The 14,866-nt window shown below is 57.2% G+C and overlaps 1 protein-coding gene across 1 annotated transcript in view; it reads left to right on the top strand.

The window, feature by feature from the left end:
- ITGB4 (integrin subunit beta 4) overlaps positions 1–14,866 on the top strand; it is a 28,878-nt gene that overhangs the window by 852 nt on the left and 13,160 nt on the right. The window contains exons 2-24 of the mRNA XM_008640582.2: positions 4,019–4,110; positions 4,387–4,469; positions 4,946–5,047; positions 5,456–5,660; positions 6,166–6,262; positions 6,670–6,841; positions 7,480–7,743; positions 8,144–8,233; positions 8,395–8,517; positions 8,634–8,801; positions 9,072–9,148; positions 9,305–9,516; positions 9,815–9,918; positions 10,071–10,169; positions 10,940–11,066; positions 11,202–11,321; positions 11,807–11,913; positions 12,238–12,271; positions 12,711–12,899; positions 13,404–13,507; positions 13,852–13,910; positions 14,514–14,537; positions 14,697–14,845. Of these exons, the coding sequence (XP_008638804.2) occupies positions 4,019–4,110; positions 4,387–4,469; positions 4,946–5,047; positions 5,456–5,660; positions 6,166–6,262; positions 6,670–6,841; positions 7,480–7,743; positions 8,144–8,233; positions 8,395–8,517; positions 8,634–8,801; positions 9,072–9,148; positions 9,305–9,516; positions 9,815–9,918; positions 10,071–10,169; positions 10,940–11,066; positions 11,202–11,321; positions 11,807–11,913; positions 12,238–12,271; positions 12,711–12,899; positions 13,404–13,507; positions 13,852–13,910; positions 14,514–14,537; positions 14,697–14,845 (2,801 nt within the window). The remainder of the gene's footprint in view (positions 1–4,018; positions 4,111–4,386; positions 4,470–4,945; positions 5,048–5,455; positions 5,661–6,165; positions 6,263–6,669; positions 6,842–7,479; positions 7,744–8,143; positions 8,234–8,394; positions 8,518–8,633; positions 8,802–9,071; positions 9,149–9,304; positions 9,517–9,814; positions 9,919–10,070; positions 10,170–10,939; positions 11,067–11,201; positions 11,322–11,806; positions 11,914–12,237; positions 12,272–12,710; positions 12,900–13,403; positions 13,508–13,851; positions 13,911–14,513; positions 14,538–14,696; positions 14,846–14,866) is intronic.

Genomic DNA, 14,866 nt, shown 5'->3' with positions numbered 1-14,866 from the left:
CGGGTCGGGGTTTGTGTCCGCAGGTAGTTGGGTGGGGGTCAGGGAGCGGTGGCGGGGGTGCCGTGGGTGCGACGGCAGAGCCGAGCCCTTTAGGGACAGGCTGTTGGAGGTTTCGGGGGTTTCCCTGTCCCTCAGCCCAGTTCCAGGGGGAAAGGCTGTTGTGCCTCGGAGCTGGCACCCAGGGAAAGCTTTCACGGGTGAAAGTGTGCGAGGTCAGCGGGGCTGTGGGTGTCTCCGACCCGCGGAGCCCACCGGGGTTGTTTTCCAGAACTGTTGGCTGCCCGTGCAAGGGCAGAGCAAGGGAAGGGGGGTTCCCGGAGGAAAAGGCCAGCAGGAAGTGGGGGGTTCAGGGTGGGCTTGGCTGACCTGCAGGTGTTGGGGTATTTGCAAATTGGTGGATCTGAAACGGACAGGGAATAGGAAAAAGGACAGGAGGATTGGTGTGAGGGGGCTGACAGGCATGGGTTAGGTGGGGGAAAAGGGGGATGAAGAGCACCCGCACAGGGGAAGGAGGCAAAAAGTGTCTTGGGCCAAAGGAGCAGAGAAAGTGGCAGGAAGAGCACATGGAGGGAACGGGAGGGTCCCGGGGCTGTGCGGGCATTTGGGCAGTCCCCAGGCAGGGTCCTGCCCTTCCTTCTCTGCTCTTTGGGGTTCCTCCCTGCCCGAACCCGGGGGCAGAGGGAGGAGGTGGTACCACAGCCACCAGCCCTTCACAGCACACAAAGAGCTGCCAGCAGCTCCAGGTGGGTCCCTGGGCTGGGTCCTGCTGTGTTTTGTCCCTGGCTGGGGGATGCTGGGGGCTGTGTCTGGGGTCTGGAGCTCAACCTGGGAGCTGAAAATAACAAACGGAGACGCTTGCATGGAGTGTCCCAGCTGGGGAAGGAGGGGAAATGGATGGGGAAGGCAAACAAAACCAGACCGGTATGATTTTCTGTGTAAATGATGATTTGATTTGTGGGTCGAGTTTTTGGGAGTTTTTTTGGGGGCCTGGCTTGATAATTTCCAAGGTTTGGAGCATGGTCCCAGCAGTTCTGTGGCACCGCAGGTGCAGGGGAGAGAGAGAACACGAGCTGTGTCCCCGATCCCCTGGGCTGTGGCTGCAGTGCCCATCCCCAGCACACACGGATGCGTGGATGGTCCTTGATGCCGTGCACCAGGGTCAGTCCCCCACACAGCCCCCATGGCTGCAGCCATGGAAAGGGCAATTCCACCCAAGGGAGGAAAGGCTGTGCTTGGGAACTCACCGATTTCCTGCTCCCATGTCCCAACCTGCCGGGTGTCCCCCACGTGGCAGCTGGGACCAGGCTCCTGCTGTTGCTTTGTGGCTCATCACAACCTCCTCCTTGTTCCCTCTCCCCCTGCAGCCTGCCACTCCAGCCCTGTCCTCTGTCCCATTGCACCAGGGGTTTGTTCAGAGCATTGCCTGGATTTTTGGGGATGAGGTAGCCAGCCCCAGCTTCTCCAGACTGAGGGGTTCTTGGCATTGTCCTGGAGCAGGTTTGTTGGCTGTGCTGAGGAGCAGGGCAAAGGCTGGGGGAGCAAGAGGAGACCAGGAGGAAATGCTGGAGCAGGTCTGGGAAGTGGTAGGAAGTTTGTGTGCAGCCAGGAGCTGTTCTGCCTTTCTCCTTGTTTTTGCACTACTGAAGAGATTTTGTTGTTGTTGCTGCTGTCATCATGAAAACCCAACCAAATCCTGCAGCTTTCCTGAAGTGAAAGTGGCGTTTTCCCTTCCATAGGACACTTCTGAAAGCGAGGGGTGGCCGCTCCCGGATTTTTGCACAAATATTGCAGGCTGCACTCGTTTTTTATGCTCTGTGCCACCAGCACCCGGCCTGCTGGCATCTGCCCAGCAAAATCCTTGAAGGCTGAAGGCTCACAGGCCAACAGGACGTTAATATTGAGCAGGATTTTATGGCCTTTTATCTCAGCACTTGAAAAGAGATGATGGCAATTTATGTGCCCGAGGCCCAGGGTGTGTCTGTCTGTTCCTTGGTGACTTTTTCCTAGCTGGTGATTAAAGGATGAGGAATTAGGTCCTTGGGAGCTGAGCAGTCTGGTCTCATACTCAGTCCTTTCCTTGTGGCTCATGCCATAGTGGGAGATGGGATTTGCTGAGTGCCCAGGTGATGTTTTTGATTGTTTTCCTTCCACGGACTCTAAGGATTTCCTCCCTACCCTTTCATGCCACCTCTAACTGGCACCTCTCCACGCCTCCGTAGCACTGCACTAGGCTGGGGCAGAACAAGGGAAAAAGGGATTTTCCTGGCTTCAAAATCTGCCTGTGCTGGTAGCAAGGGACACAACGTTTGCCAGCGAGTGCTGGTGTGAGGACTGTCACTGAAGGAGGTCACAGGCATGTCCAGAGTGAGGAATGTTGGCCTCAGAGCCAGCACTGTGACTTGGCCTGGAGGGACAGGGACCACCCTAAGCCAAACCTGCAAAGGGCCCGACTGGGGACAGTCAGTGTGACAGGGAGGGAAGCAGAGGAGTTCCCTTGGCCAGCTGGTCCCTTCTACCCATCAGAAAAGCAGCCCATTGGCAAAATAGCACATTGGCTATGGGTCCTGAGGAACAGCAGAGCTTCCCGGGGTTTCCCTGCAGAGATGCTGCCCTGAGGCTCCCGTGTTCCTCACGTTTGAGCCACTGGGCATTAATGACTGTGATAAATCCCTCTGGGCACGGCTGACAGGATGAATGAGACACTGATGTCCTGTCACCTGCTGCCTGTGTATCCAGTGACAGTCACAGGGAACCAAGTGCAGCTACCAAGGGAGATGTCCTGTGGTGTCGATGCTGGGCTGGTTGAGCCCTGTGTCACAGCACTTGCTGCATTCAGTGTATTCCACTGGCTGCAGTGGCCAATGCAGGAGGCAGAGGCCAAGTGTGATCTGGTGCTGCCGAGATCAGGTTGGGTCTTTCCAGGGGTTTCCCTGCAGCCCAGGCCAGGCTGTGAGTAGCTGAGTCTCCAGGTGACTGCTGTGTGTTCTGGATGTCCCTCAGGGAACTTGGACACTGTTACTGCACACAACAACTATTCCTGTTTCCTTTCCCTGTTTTAAGTGGTTTTCACATTCTTTTCATTTTAAAGTCAGGGCTACACAGCAAGAAGCTACAAGACAATTGTAGCTTCATTCACATTTTATATTTCACAATTGCATCTTCCAGAAAGGAGATGCTTTAATTGTATCTTTACAGTGTTGTTTTTTCCTTGACTGCTCTCACTTGCCCTGCTGGGTACCAGAATGAACCTCTGGCAGAGCAGCTGCAGAACTCGAGCTCCAGCTTTGTCCCTTTTGTTTACCATATCCAAATGCTGACTTCTGGGTGGCAGGTTCTTGTTTTCTCAGTCACGTGTGGTGCAGGGAGAATGGTTCACTCTGTTTAGGATTTGGCCTCTGTGTCCATCAAGGAGTCCTGCTGCCCTGGACAGGACAAAAGGGAGCTGCCAGGCTCTCAAAACCACAGATTCATTCAACAACTCCAAAACTCCAAGCCTGGCATTTCCCAAGGCCTCACCCTCTTTTTATTGTTGGCTTGATCATCCTGGAAACTCTTAGTGTGATAGGAAATAGCTGAAGGGAGGGGTCAGTGTTGCTTTTGGGGAGAGATGTGGACAGTCGCTTTGTTTTCCTCCGTGGTTTTTTTTTCCCTAACCTGCCAGGAAAAGCAATGTCTTGGCCTGGGCAGTGCTCACACGTGTGGATGGTGCTGGGCTCTGGCCAGGAGCCTCCTGTGCTCCAGCTGCCTGCACTGTGCTGCTGCTGTCGAGCTGGGTACCCTGACTCCAGGCACAGGGGTGGCATTGTTGGGAATTTTGAGCCTTTTTCGATGCCTGGCTTTGCTTTCGTGCCCTGCCCTGCAGAGCTCAGCAAATGCTTCCAGCCTTGGCTTCCCTGGGATGTGAGGGCTGTTCCACCCCGGCAGGGCTGGGAAGAGGCTCTGTGGGAGCTGCCCCGGTCATACCCAGGTCCATTTCCATCCCTTGGCTCTGTGCAATGTAGTGATCCCTTTGTTTCAGGAGGAAGAGGATGAATGTGCTGCCACGGGCATGTGCCAGGCTGCTCCTCCTGTCCCTGCTCTGCACCACCGGCCTCTGCCAATGGAGCAAAAGTGAGTGGAGCCGTGCTGGCTCTGTCTGCCACCTCCCCTTGGACACTGTGTGTACCTGTCCTGGGCTCCAGAAACACCAGTCCTCGTGTGGATAACACCTGCTGGGTGCTTTTCCTGCTGTTTTGGGGCCCAACTCTTGCTACCCCGCTGCTGTTTTGCAGCCAGTTTTCACTAACCAGGCACAACCTCCCTCTCTCCATGGGATCAGCCTTTCTCACACCCTCCCACAGCTCACTTTGTTTTCCCCATCCCTGATGCCCCGATCTTTCCTGGCAGATAACCGCTGTGTGCTGTCCCGGGCAAAGAGCTGCACTGAGTGCATCCGTGTGGATAAGGACTGCTCCTTCTGCACCGACGAGGTGAGACCTTGCAGGGCAGCCTGGGGCTCCCCTTCCCAGCCTGCTGATGGAGGGATCCCACCACCCTCAGTGGGAGAGGGACACGAGCAGAGGCAGCTTCTGGATCCAGCTTCTCATCTGGATGGGAAGCACTGAAATGTGGATTTCCTTTTGGTGTGGAAAATGGGGAGGGAGGGGAGTCCAGGGCAGAATTGCAGCAATACAGGGGTTTATCAGAAAATGTCACTGTGCCAGAAACATGGTGTGCAAGGGATGGAGGGAGAGTTTTATCCCACACAGCCCAGTAACTCACTGGTGGTCACATTTCAGCTGCTGGCTCTGTGCGAGGCTCATCCCCATCTCTCTGCCCATCTCCTGCTCCCAAAAGCTCATAATGCTCTTGGCACAGGACCCTGCTTCCTGCCCTGTTTATTTCCCCCTTTCACAGTGGATCTGGTGCTGTCTGTGGCTCTGAGGCTGTTCTTTCTCCCTGGCAGAGCTTTGAGGAGCCACGATGTGACCTGCGGGAGAACCTGCTGCGCTCAGGCTGCGGCGAGGCCAACATTGTGTACACCCAGGGAGAGATGAGGACACTGAAGGTGCGTGCTGGGGACACAGCCCGTGCTCAGCCTCTCCTGAGGGGTCCTTCACATCCTCCATCCTCCTCTAGAGTCTTCAGCAAGAAGGCCCAGATACTGTTTATTGAGTGTCTACTCAAAAGCAATGCCTTCCCTGGCTGGTGGACCTGTGGGCCACTGGTCCTGATCCAGGCCGGGGTGACTTTGCAGACAAAGCACGTGTAAGCAAAATGCTCACATCCTTCTGGAGGAGGTGCCCGGCTGGACACCTGGGGGAGGCTGTTGGGCAGTACATGAGGGAGGGGAGCGTGCTCATCCCTGCCTTTGCACTCCCCACACACCTCCCTGCTCCTTGCCTCCTCCTCCTCCTCCTCGTCGCACCCACGCTGGAGATGGAGTCCATCCCCTTCACGTCACTCTTCTTCACAGAATGCCAGCATCAACACGTCCCTGCAGAGGACCCAGGTGTCCCCCCAGGCCATGTCCATTCGGCTGCGGGCTGGGGAGGAGATGAGCTTTGTCATGGACGTCTTCCAGCCCAAGGAGAGCCCTGTGGATCTCTACATCCTCATGGACTTCTCCTACTCTATGTCTGATGATCTGGACAACCTCAAAAGCATGGGGCATCAGCTAGGTGAGAGCAGAGCTGGGAGAAGAGGGGAGCCTGCTCCTGTGCTGATGAAGGCAGGCAGCTTGCTCCTGCCTGCGGCTGCAAGTCCTCTGCCAGCACCAGAGAGGGGAAAGCAGCTGGCAGTGGGCTGAGAGGTGTCTGTTTTAATTAGAGCTTCTCATTATCACTGCTCTGTGTTTTTCTCTGGTCCTGCAGGGATCCTCACATATGCTCTCCCCTGCCAGCCCAGCGTGAGGCTGGTGCCTCCCAGCACTGATTTGTACAGGACCTTTGGTGTCTTGAACCTGCTGGGTGCTCTTGCAGGAGCTCCAGTTCTGGAGCTGCCAAAGGGGGTGTGGGTTTCTGGCCTATAAAACCCCAGAGATCTTAAAGGATGACAGTTTGGGAATCTTATCTAAGAACTGACCAGCAGAGAAGATGCCCACAAAAGGACTTCTTTCCCTGGAGCAGGGAGCTCACAGGCATCTGTTTATTTATGAGTCTCCCCCTTTCTTTCCTCTCCTCCCAGCGGGCTTCCTGCAAAACCTGACTTCCAATTACACCATCGGATTTGGCAAGTTTGTGGACAAAGTCTCGTCCCCTCAGACAGACATGAGACCCGAAAAGTGAGTGAGCCCCTTGGGTCCCTGAGGTGGGAGTAGAGGGAGTGGAAAGTGCCTTCTGCTTCTCTGTGGCTCTCAGTGCCTGCAGTGCAAGAGCCTCCGTCCATCTCTCTGCCTTCACTGCCCGTGTCTTCCCTGGTCTCCCTATCCCTCAGGGCTTGCTGCAGCACCGTGACAATGCCAGCAGTGTCATCCCCTGCTTTCAGACCTTCCCTGCTCTGCCACAACAGACTGCACAGCTTGTCTTCTCCTCTATCTCTGCCCTCATCCCTTCTCCCTCTCAGTGCTGGTGGCTGAGCTGCTCAGCTCCGTGAGTTCCCTTGAGGGACTCTCCCCACACCTCCTCTCCTTGCACCCCAGCATCCCTTTGCTCCTGCCCCACACAAGACCCCTGGTTCCATCTCTCCTAGGCTGCGTGAGCCCTGGCCCAACGCCGACTCCCCGTTCTCCTTCAAGAACGTCATCCGCCTGACCAGCAACATCAACGACTTCAGCCAGGAGCTGAGCAAGGAGCGCATCTCTGGCAACCTGGATGCCCCCGAGGGCGGCTTTGATGCCATCCTGCAGACAGCTGTTTGCAAGGTGAGGATGGCCAGGGCTGTGTTTTTAATGAACGGATCTTCCTGATGCCCACTGATGAGCAGAAGAGCCACACACTGGGCAGCCCAGAGGGCAGCCAGGGAGCCCAGGTTCAGCTACAGTTGGTTCCTGCCCTCCCAGCCACACACTCCCAGAGCCAAGCTGTTTTGCATTCCAAATTTTTCCTAAGTCTTAAGAACATGTGTGTGTCCTGGTGTTTGATGCCCAGCACAGGAGCTGCTTGCTGGGCACCCTGCATGTGCTCTTTGCTCTGTCCCCCTCCGTGCCCGCGGTGATGAAACTCTGCTCCCTGGAAAAGAGCCCACTTGGGCTTGGCTGCTTGGCTGAGGGATGAGCACAGCTCCAGACATGTCCGGGGAAGCGTGGGCTTGCCCCCTGTACACACATGTGCCTGGCACCGAGCTGCTGGGTGGGAGACACCCCATGCTTTGGGGGTGCCAATGGGTGCTGGGGTTCCTGGGGGCACATGGCTGGTTGTGTTTGCTGCCAGGAGCAGGTGGTGCCTTGTCCCTTGGGTATTCCAGCTCCTGTCAGTGCTGGCTTGCCAAGGGCTGCAAATGCTGCGCAGGGGTTTGGGAGGCACAGAGATAAAGGTTCCTTCTCCCCTTCCCTGGCTGCAGGATAAGATTGGCTGGAGAAATGACAGCACTCACCTGCTCGTGTTCTCCACCGAGTCTGCCTTTCACTATGAAGCTGATGGTACCAACGTCCTGGCAGGGATCCTGGCGAGGAATGATGAGCAGTGCCACCTGGACAGGCACGGCACCTACGTGTACGACACCAAGCAGGACTATCCTTCAGTGCCCACGCTCGTGCGCCTGTTGGGCCAGCACAACATCATCCCCATCTTTGCTGTCACCAACCACTCCTACAGCTACTATGAGGTGAGGAGACCACGGCAGTGATGCCACGTGGGATTACCTTTCCTCCAGGACCTCTGCCTCAGCTCAGCTGTGAGGAGAAATTGTTCTGCCATCGCTTGTCCCCAAGTGCTGAACCAATACCTTGATATTTGGGAGGGTGCCACACTGTGCTGGGGGGCTGCTCTGGGTTGTGGGAGGTCTCGGGGTGTATTACTGGGTGCAGGAATCTGAGCTTCTAGAGCTCTCCCTGTGGTGGTTTCTGCTTCTTGTAAAGCAGTGGAGGCACAGAGTTGGAGAGTAATTTAGGTTGGGAGGGGCATTTGGAGGTCTCTGATCCAAGTCCTGCTCAAAGCAGAACCTGCTCCCGTGATAGAGGAGGGTTCTCACGGCCTTGGCTCAGGGAGCTCCTGTCTCTCTGCAGAAGCTGCACAAGTATTTCCCCATCTCTGAGATCGGGGTGCTCCAGGAAGACTCTTCCAACATTGTGGAGCTGCTCCACACAGCCTTTGAGGTAATGGTGCTCTCTGGGGCTTCACTCTGGCTCCCAGGGAAGGCAGAGGGTGGGCACCTCCTGAGCGGGCAGGAGGCAGGATGTGGCCCCTCTGGAGCAGGCCACGGGGTGCTCCCGGGTCCTGCTGACAATCAACGTTGTGTTTATCCTCTGCCACCCAGCGCATCCGCTCCAAGATGGACATTCGGGCTGATGCCACCCCCAAAGGCCTGAAGACAGAGTTCACCTCCCCAATGTTTGAAAAGACAGAATCTGGCTCCTTCCACATCATCCGTGGAAAAGTGGTAAGTCCTCGGATGGCAGCGGAGGGACAGCACGTGTGAGGGGATGAGCTCCCATGTCCAGCTGGGATGTGGTCCAGCAGAGCTGGCTCATCCCTGCAGTGTGTCCCTTCCTTCAGGGCAAGTTCCACATGCATGTGAACGCTCTGGAGTACGTCGGTGGGCAGCACGTCTGCAGCCTCCCGGAGAAGGAGCGGGACGGAGTCATCCGCGTGAAACTCACGTCCCTGAGCGACAGCCTGGCGATCAAAACTGCTGTCGTCTGCGACGTGTGTCCCTGTGAACAGGTGGGGTGATGCAGAGAGGTCCCCTGCATCAGGCCAGCCTGGGGTGGGAATGTGTTGGCTGGTGCATGTGGGTCCTGCTCGACCCCTCAGCGATGCTCAGCCTGGCCAAGATCTCCATCACTGCCCTGTTCCAAGCTGAGCGTGGTGTCCTATGGCAGAGCTTGGTCTTCAGGGCAAAACTTTGCCCCTGGATCTGCCCTTCTGATTCCTGAAATGGCCTTGGGGGCAGCTGGGCCCATTCAGCAATGCCACTTCTCTCCTCTCTTCCAGCAACAAGAGTTGGACTCGCCCAAGTGCAGCTTCCACGGGAACTTTGTCTGCGGACAGTGCATCTGCCACCCGGGCTGGTAAGGGCTGTGTCCAGATCCACACCCCTCTCTCCCAGGGATCCTGCTGGGTCCGGGGACCCACAGTGACACACACTCATGCCCTGGGCACTCTGGCCCGGACCCCGCTGTGCTGCACTCTGCTCCTGCCTCTCTCAGCACCATCTCTGTCCCCAGGCGAGGGGACACGTGCGACTGCTCCCCGGCCTCATCCCTCAACAACAAAGCCTGCATCCGCCCGGGGGACACGGAGCCGTGCTCGGGGCGGGGCGAGTGCCTGTGCGGGAAGTGCCAGTGCTACTCCGAGGACCAGACCCTGCGCTTCGACGGCGCCTTCTGCGAGTTCGACGTCCTGCAGTGCCCGCGCACCTCCGGCTTCCTCTGCAACGGTGAGAGCACCCCAGAGCCCCCCAGCTGAGGCATGTGCTGGGTCTGGTGGCACAGACGGGGTGTCCTGGACTGGTGGCACTGGCACGGGGGGTTGAGTGACCAGTGATGGGCGGCAGGGACTCTGCGCTTGCAGACGGGCAGGGAGGATGCTGTGGAGTCTGTTTGCAGCCCCTTTGCACCCCAAGAAGAAGCCCCTTTGCAGCCCCTGTGCACCCCGAAGAAAGTGAGGGAGGCACAGACAGGGCGGGGGGAATGGCCCAGCGCTGGAGCTCAGGTAACCCCTCCTGTCACCCCCAGATCGTGGCCGCTGCTCCAGGGGCGCCTGTGTGTGCGAGAGCGGCTGGGAGGGCCCAGGCTGTGAATGTCCCACGAGCAACGACACCTGCATCGACAGCCGAGGGGTAGGTGCTGCCCTGCCCTCCCCAGGGACCACTGCGCCAGGCAGATCCTCAGGGCTGGAATCTCTGGGCTGCTGGGGCACCTTGCCGAGTCCCAGAGCCACTGTGTGTCTGTGATTGCTCTCAGACACCGGCTGCCGCCTCTTCTCTCCCAGGGCATTTGCAATAACCACGGGAGGTGTGAATGTGGCAGGTGCATCTGTGACATGGCTTCGCTGTACACCAGCTCCACCTGTGAAATCAGCTACTCCCTGGTGAGTCCCTCCGGGTTTATCACTTATTCCCACGCAGAGCCTCCAGGGAAGGAAGGCAAAGCAGAGATGAAGGCACATCTCAGTCAGGAGCAAAATCCTGAGCAAGCGTTTTTCTCACCTGTCTTGTGGCCAGGAAGGGGCTGGCATGGGAGCTGCTTTGTAGCCACCAGCTGTTTTGCCCTCCTGTTCACCAGCAGCAACTGTTGGGAGTCTGTCTGTGTTTATCTGCACCCTGGTGATGGGCAGAGGTTGGAGGCTCAGTTTGTGGCTTGTTCTGATTTGCCTCAAGACTGGGAAGAAACTCATTTCATAGGATCACAGACTGGTTTGGATTGGAAGGGACTTTAAAACTGAACTCATTCCAACTCCCCTGCCATGGTCAGGGACACCTTCCACTAGATCAGGTTGCTCAGGGCCCTACCCAACCTGGCCTTGAACACAGTTGATTTCCCCGTTGACAAACATGGGCTAATGCCACAGAGGGGATGGAGAAAGCTGGCTCGATCGTGTTTTAGAAAGGCCACTGAAACCCTTGGAGAAGATCTAATTGCTGCCCAAATGCAGGCTGTTGGTATAAGGGATTTTGGAGGCAGCTGGGCTTATAAATCCCTCATTAGCTGCCTGCTCTCAGTGACTCCTCTTTTTGACCTGGACCTTGCCCTGGCGCTGGGGTGAGGATGCAGTGCTGTGTCTCCAGCTCTGCCTTTCAGAGGCTGTGTCCTCCCTCGCTCCCATGGGTGTCCCTGACCATCCCACCCCACCTCTCCCAGGGCTTCCAGGCTGTGTGTGAGAGCATCCGGGACTGTGTCCGCTGCCAGACCTGGGGGACGGGCAGCCTGAAAGGGAACTGCAGCTCATGCCAGCTGCAGATCCAGATGGTGGAGGAGCTGAAGAAAGGTAACATGAGAAGCAGAGCTGGGTGCAGACACGTGCAGTGTCTCCTGTGTGCCCTGCTCCGTGTGTGCGTGTAGGGTGCTCCCCAAGTCGTTCCTGGCCCTGGTGACTTCACAACTGTGTCCCCTCTCCCCGCAGAGGAGGCTGGCGAGTACTGCTCCTTCCAGGATGAGGATGATGATTGCACCTACCATTACACCCTGGAGGGAGACCCCAGCGTCCTCCCCAACACCACCGTCCGTGTGCAGAAGAATAAAGGTGAGCAGCGATCTGGGAGGAGCAGGGGATGTCCAGCCTGGGGTTTGGATCAGAGTGACCAACTCCACAGTGCCTGCAATCCCTGCTTTGTCCCTTTGCTGTGCCCCTGGGCAGGGTCAGCTGCAGGTAGCACCTCCCTGCCCACCTTGCTGTGTGACACGGGTGGGTGACACTGTCTGTCATGTGAACTGCAAGGTGTGGAGCGTGGCGCACTCAGAGAGACCTTTAGGGATCAGAGCTGCCATGGGCGGGGATTGCTGCAAGGTGCTGCACAGCCCTTTGGTATGGCTGGGTGTGAGCAGAGGTGTGGTAGCCCTCCCTGAACAGCATTCCTCGTTGTGAGGAATTCCCAAGGTTAACTGGGCTGCTCCATCCCTCAGAGAGCTGTGGTCCAGCCGTTCCCCTCTGTCCCTGCCTCCCTGCTCCCTCCCTGCACACCGCACATGGGGGCTGATGCCTGGGAGTGACGTTGCTGTCGCTTGCAGAGTGCCCACCTGGGAGCTTCCTCTGGCTCATCCCACTGCTCATCTTCCTCATCCTGCTCCTGGGACTGCTGCTCTTGCTCTGCTGGAAGTTCTGTGCCTGCTGCAAGGTGAGTGTCTCAGCTGGCTGCCCCAGCCCAGGGAGAGAATCATGTATGGCCAAAAACATGACGCATTTCTAGAATCCACCCAGCCTCCAGCATGGCCAGATTGGCTGGGGATGTCCCTGTGGTATCCAGCACCTCTGTTATTGCTGACATGAGCCACTGGTGAAATTTTAGCCAGATAATCCCCTATCTGGCTAAAATCAGCTTGAGAGCCCCATGCACCCGCTGCCCATGCATCCCTGCTGATGTGGATCCTCCCGATGGAGACATGGAGGGGTTTTGTCCTTGGCCACAAAGTGATTGTGTCTCTGGCCGTTTGTTTTCTAGGCTTGCCTGGCCCTGCTTCCCTGCTGCGCACGAGGTACCAGCCCTTGGTCCTGGGGGAAGAAGGGTCTGGGGGATGCACTGCCTCCCTTGGTTTGGGCGTGTGCTGGGATAGGGATCCCTCCTCTGTGAGCTGGAGAGGTGGATCAGGGAGAAGGCTCCTAGCAGAGAGCCTGAGACAAGGAGCCCTGGAGATGCTGGTCCACTTTTCTTCCCTGCCCCACACCATGGGATGCCCTGCTGGGAATCCCACTGCTGGCTCTTCCTGGCCTTGTAATGCTTAGCTGGTGAGATGTGTTCTCCCTGCTCATGGCCACCCCTTGCTCCCTTCATCTCACTCCCCTCCCGAGATCCTAACCCCCTTAGCATGGTGGAAACCCTAAATATCCCCCAGAACAAAGTGTCTGGCGTTGGGAAGCTGGTGGCTGTCGCTGTCCCAGTGTGCCCAGGCTCTGACCCCGCCCCTGGCTCTGCAGGTCGCACCGTTGGCTTCAAGGAGGACCACTACATGCTCCGCCAGAGCCTCATGTCCTCGGACCACCTGGACACGCCCCTGGTGCGCAGCGGCTCCCTCAAGGGTCGGGACACGGTCCGCTGGCAGATCCACAACAATGTCCACAAGCAGGGCGTCCCCTCCCCTGCTGCCACCAACCCCAAGGACCTCAGTGAGTGTCACCTGTGAAGGACAGGGGAGGAGAGGTGTTGTGGCTGCTGTAAAGGACCCAGAGCCTTGCTGGTGGCCCCGGCGTGTCACCTCCCAGCCCAATTACAAGGGTGATTGTTCCTTTACCTGCTTCCATCCTGGGGGAAGCTGAGCAGCACAGTCCCATGTCCAGCCCTGTTCTGTGGCAGGGCCCTTGGAGGCCTCCTGATGTGCCCTGCTTGTGTCTTAGTCTCATGAGCTCAGTGACCCAGCCTTGATTTTGTTGCCTCATCAGTCCAGAGCCACCACTGGACACTGTTTCCTTCTCTGGATCTCGCAGAGAGCTTCCCAGTTCTCCCTCCCGTTCTCAGAGAGGGTTTTCCCTGCTGGTGCTGTGGGGTTGGGGTGTTGGTGACACAGGAGCTGGACACGGAGCAGGGTGTGTGTCCCCGTGCTCCCAGCCTTTGGGTGGGTTATTTCTCTGACCAAGAAGGAAGGAGTTTGATTTGGGAATTTCTCTTTCCAGTTCCCTACGGGCTGTCTTTGAGGCTGGCCCGGCTTTTCACGCAGAACCTGGTGAAACCGGACACCCGGGAGTGCGAGCAGCTGCGCAAGGAAGTGGAGGAGAATGTAGGAGCCTGGGCACAAACAAGGGGGGCTTGGGGTGGCCTTGGGGACAGCCACACAGGAGCAGTTTTTCTTCTTTTGTGAGAAAGCACAATTTTTAAGGTCACAATTGTAAGAATTAGCAAAGAATCTCGTTGAGGTTTCAGGTTTGCTTTGGGGCATGTGATCTGAAGCTCCTGTTTGGCTTCAGTTTGCAGCCTTTTGCCGTGTCCTGGGGAGAAAACTGGTCTGGGAGGGCCTGGGGTGGGTCAGAGGGCTCCTGTGTTTTGTGGCAGCAGCATCTGCTCACTGAGCACATCCCTGTTCAGTGAGGGATACACTGTGAAAGCCCCTCTTGCCCCGTGCAGCTGAACGACGTTTTCAAGCACATTCCTGGCTGCCACAAGGTCCAGCAGACCAAGTTCAGGTGAGTCAGTGGGGGAGAGACTCCTGCAGGGCAGGGTTCCCCCAGGGTGCTGCTGATGATGGGATGGACCAGAGAGCTGGGGGGTGAAATCTGCCATGCTGGGAGGGAGCGTGGGCTGTGAGACAAGCCTGGTGTGATGCTTCACCCACCCAGGGCTGCAGAGCAGAGCCCACCCGGCTGTGGAGGAGATCTCAGCTGAGTCTGGCTTTGGAGCAGCAGGAACAAATCCTGGTTGCATGGTGCTCGATGGGAGAATTCCCACTGGCTTCAAAAGTTTCAGCCTGATGCAAACTTAGGAGAGCCTGGTGCAGGCCGGGAGGAATTTGGGGATGCCAGTGCTGAGCAGGGAGTGGTATCTCCTCCCTACAGCCTGATGCAGATGTGATCTCCCCTGTGGGCACGTTTCCTCACTGCATTGGGAAACCCAGGGCAGGAGGGAGCAGCCGGGCAGGAGGGAGCATGTGCTGGGGCTCTGCGGGATGGGTTGGCACCCGTGGGGCAGTGCTGCAGCTCAGACCTGCACAGGGCTGTGATTCACACAGCATTTTGTCTCTCTAAAGGTGTTAGTCACTCTGATTTGGTTGGGTTTTTTTATTCCCCCAGGTTACAGCCCAATTCTGGGAAAAGGTAAGAGGAATTTGCAGCTCTCTGGTGCAGCTTCTCCCTCTTTGTACACACACGTGTGGGGTGACTGAGTGCCCCACACACTCACTGGCCCCCAGCTGCTGTATGAGATGAGTTACTCTGGTCTCAGCTCTCACCTGCCTTTCCCTCCCCCCCTCCCAGGCAGGATCACACCATTGTGGACACGGTGCTCACCGCCCCTTACTCAGCCAAGTCAGACATCATCAAAGTGGTGGAAAAACACGTTTCCCACGAGGCTTTCAATGATCTGAAGGTTGCACCGGGTTATTACACAGTGACCTCAGACCAAGGTAGGGAGCAGAGCCCAGTGC

The sequence above is a fragment of the Corvus brachyrhynchos genome, unplaced genomic scaffold (genome assembly GCF_000691975.1).
Source record: "Corvus brachyrhynchos isolate BGI_N302 unplaced genomic scaffold, ASM69197v1 scaffold148, whole genome shotgun sequence".
In the NCBI taxonomy this organism is placed as follows: Eukaryota; Metazoa; Chordata; class Aves; order Passeriformes; family Corvidae; genus Corvus; species Corvus brachyrhynchos.
This window is presented reverse-complemented; position numbering and strand designations above follow the sequence as displayed.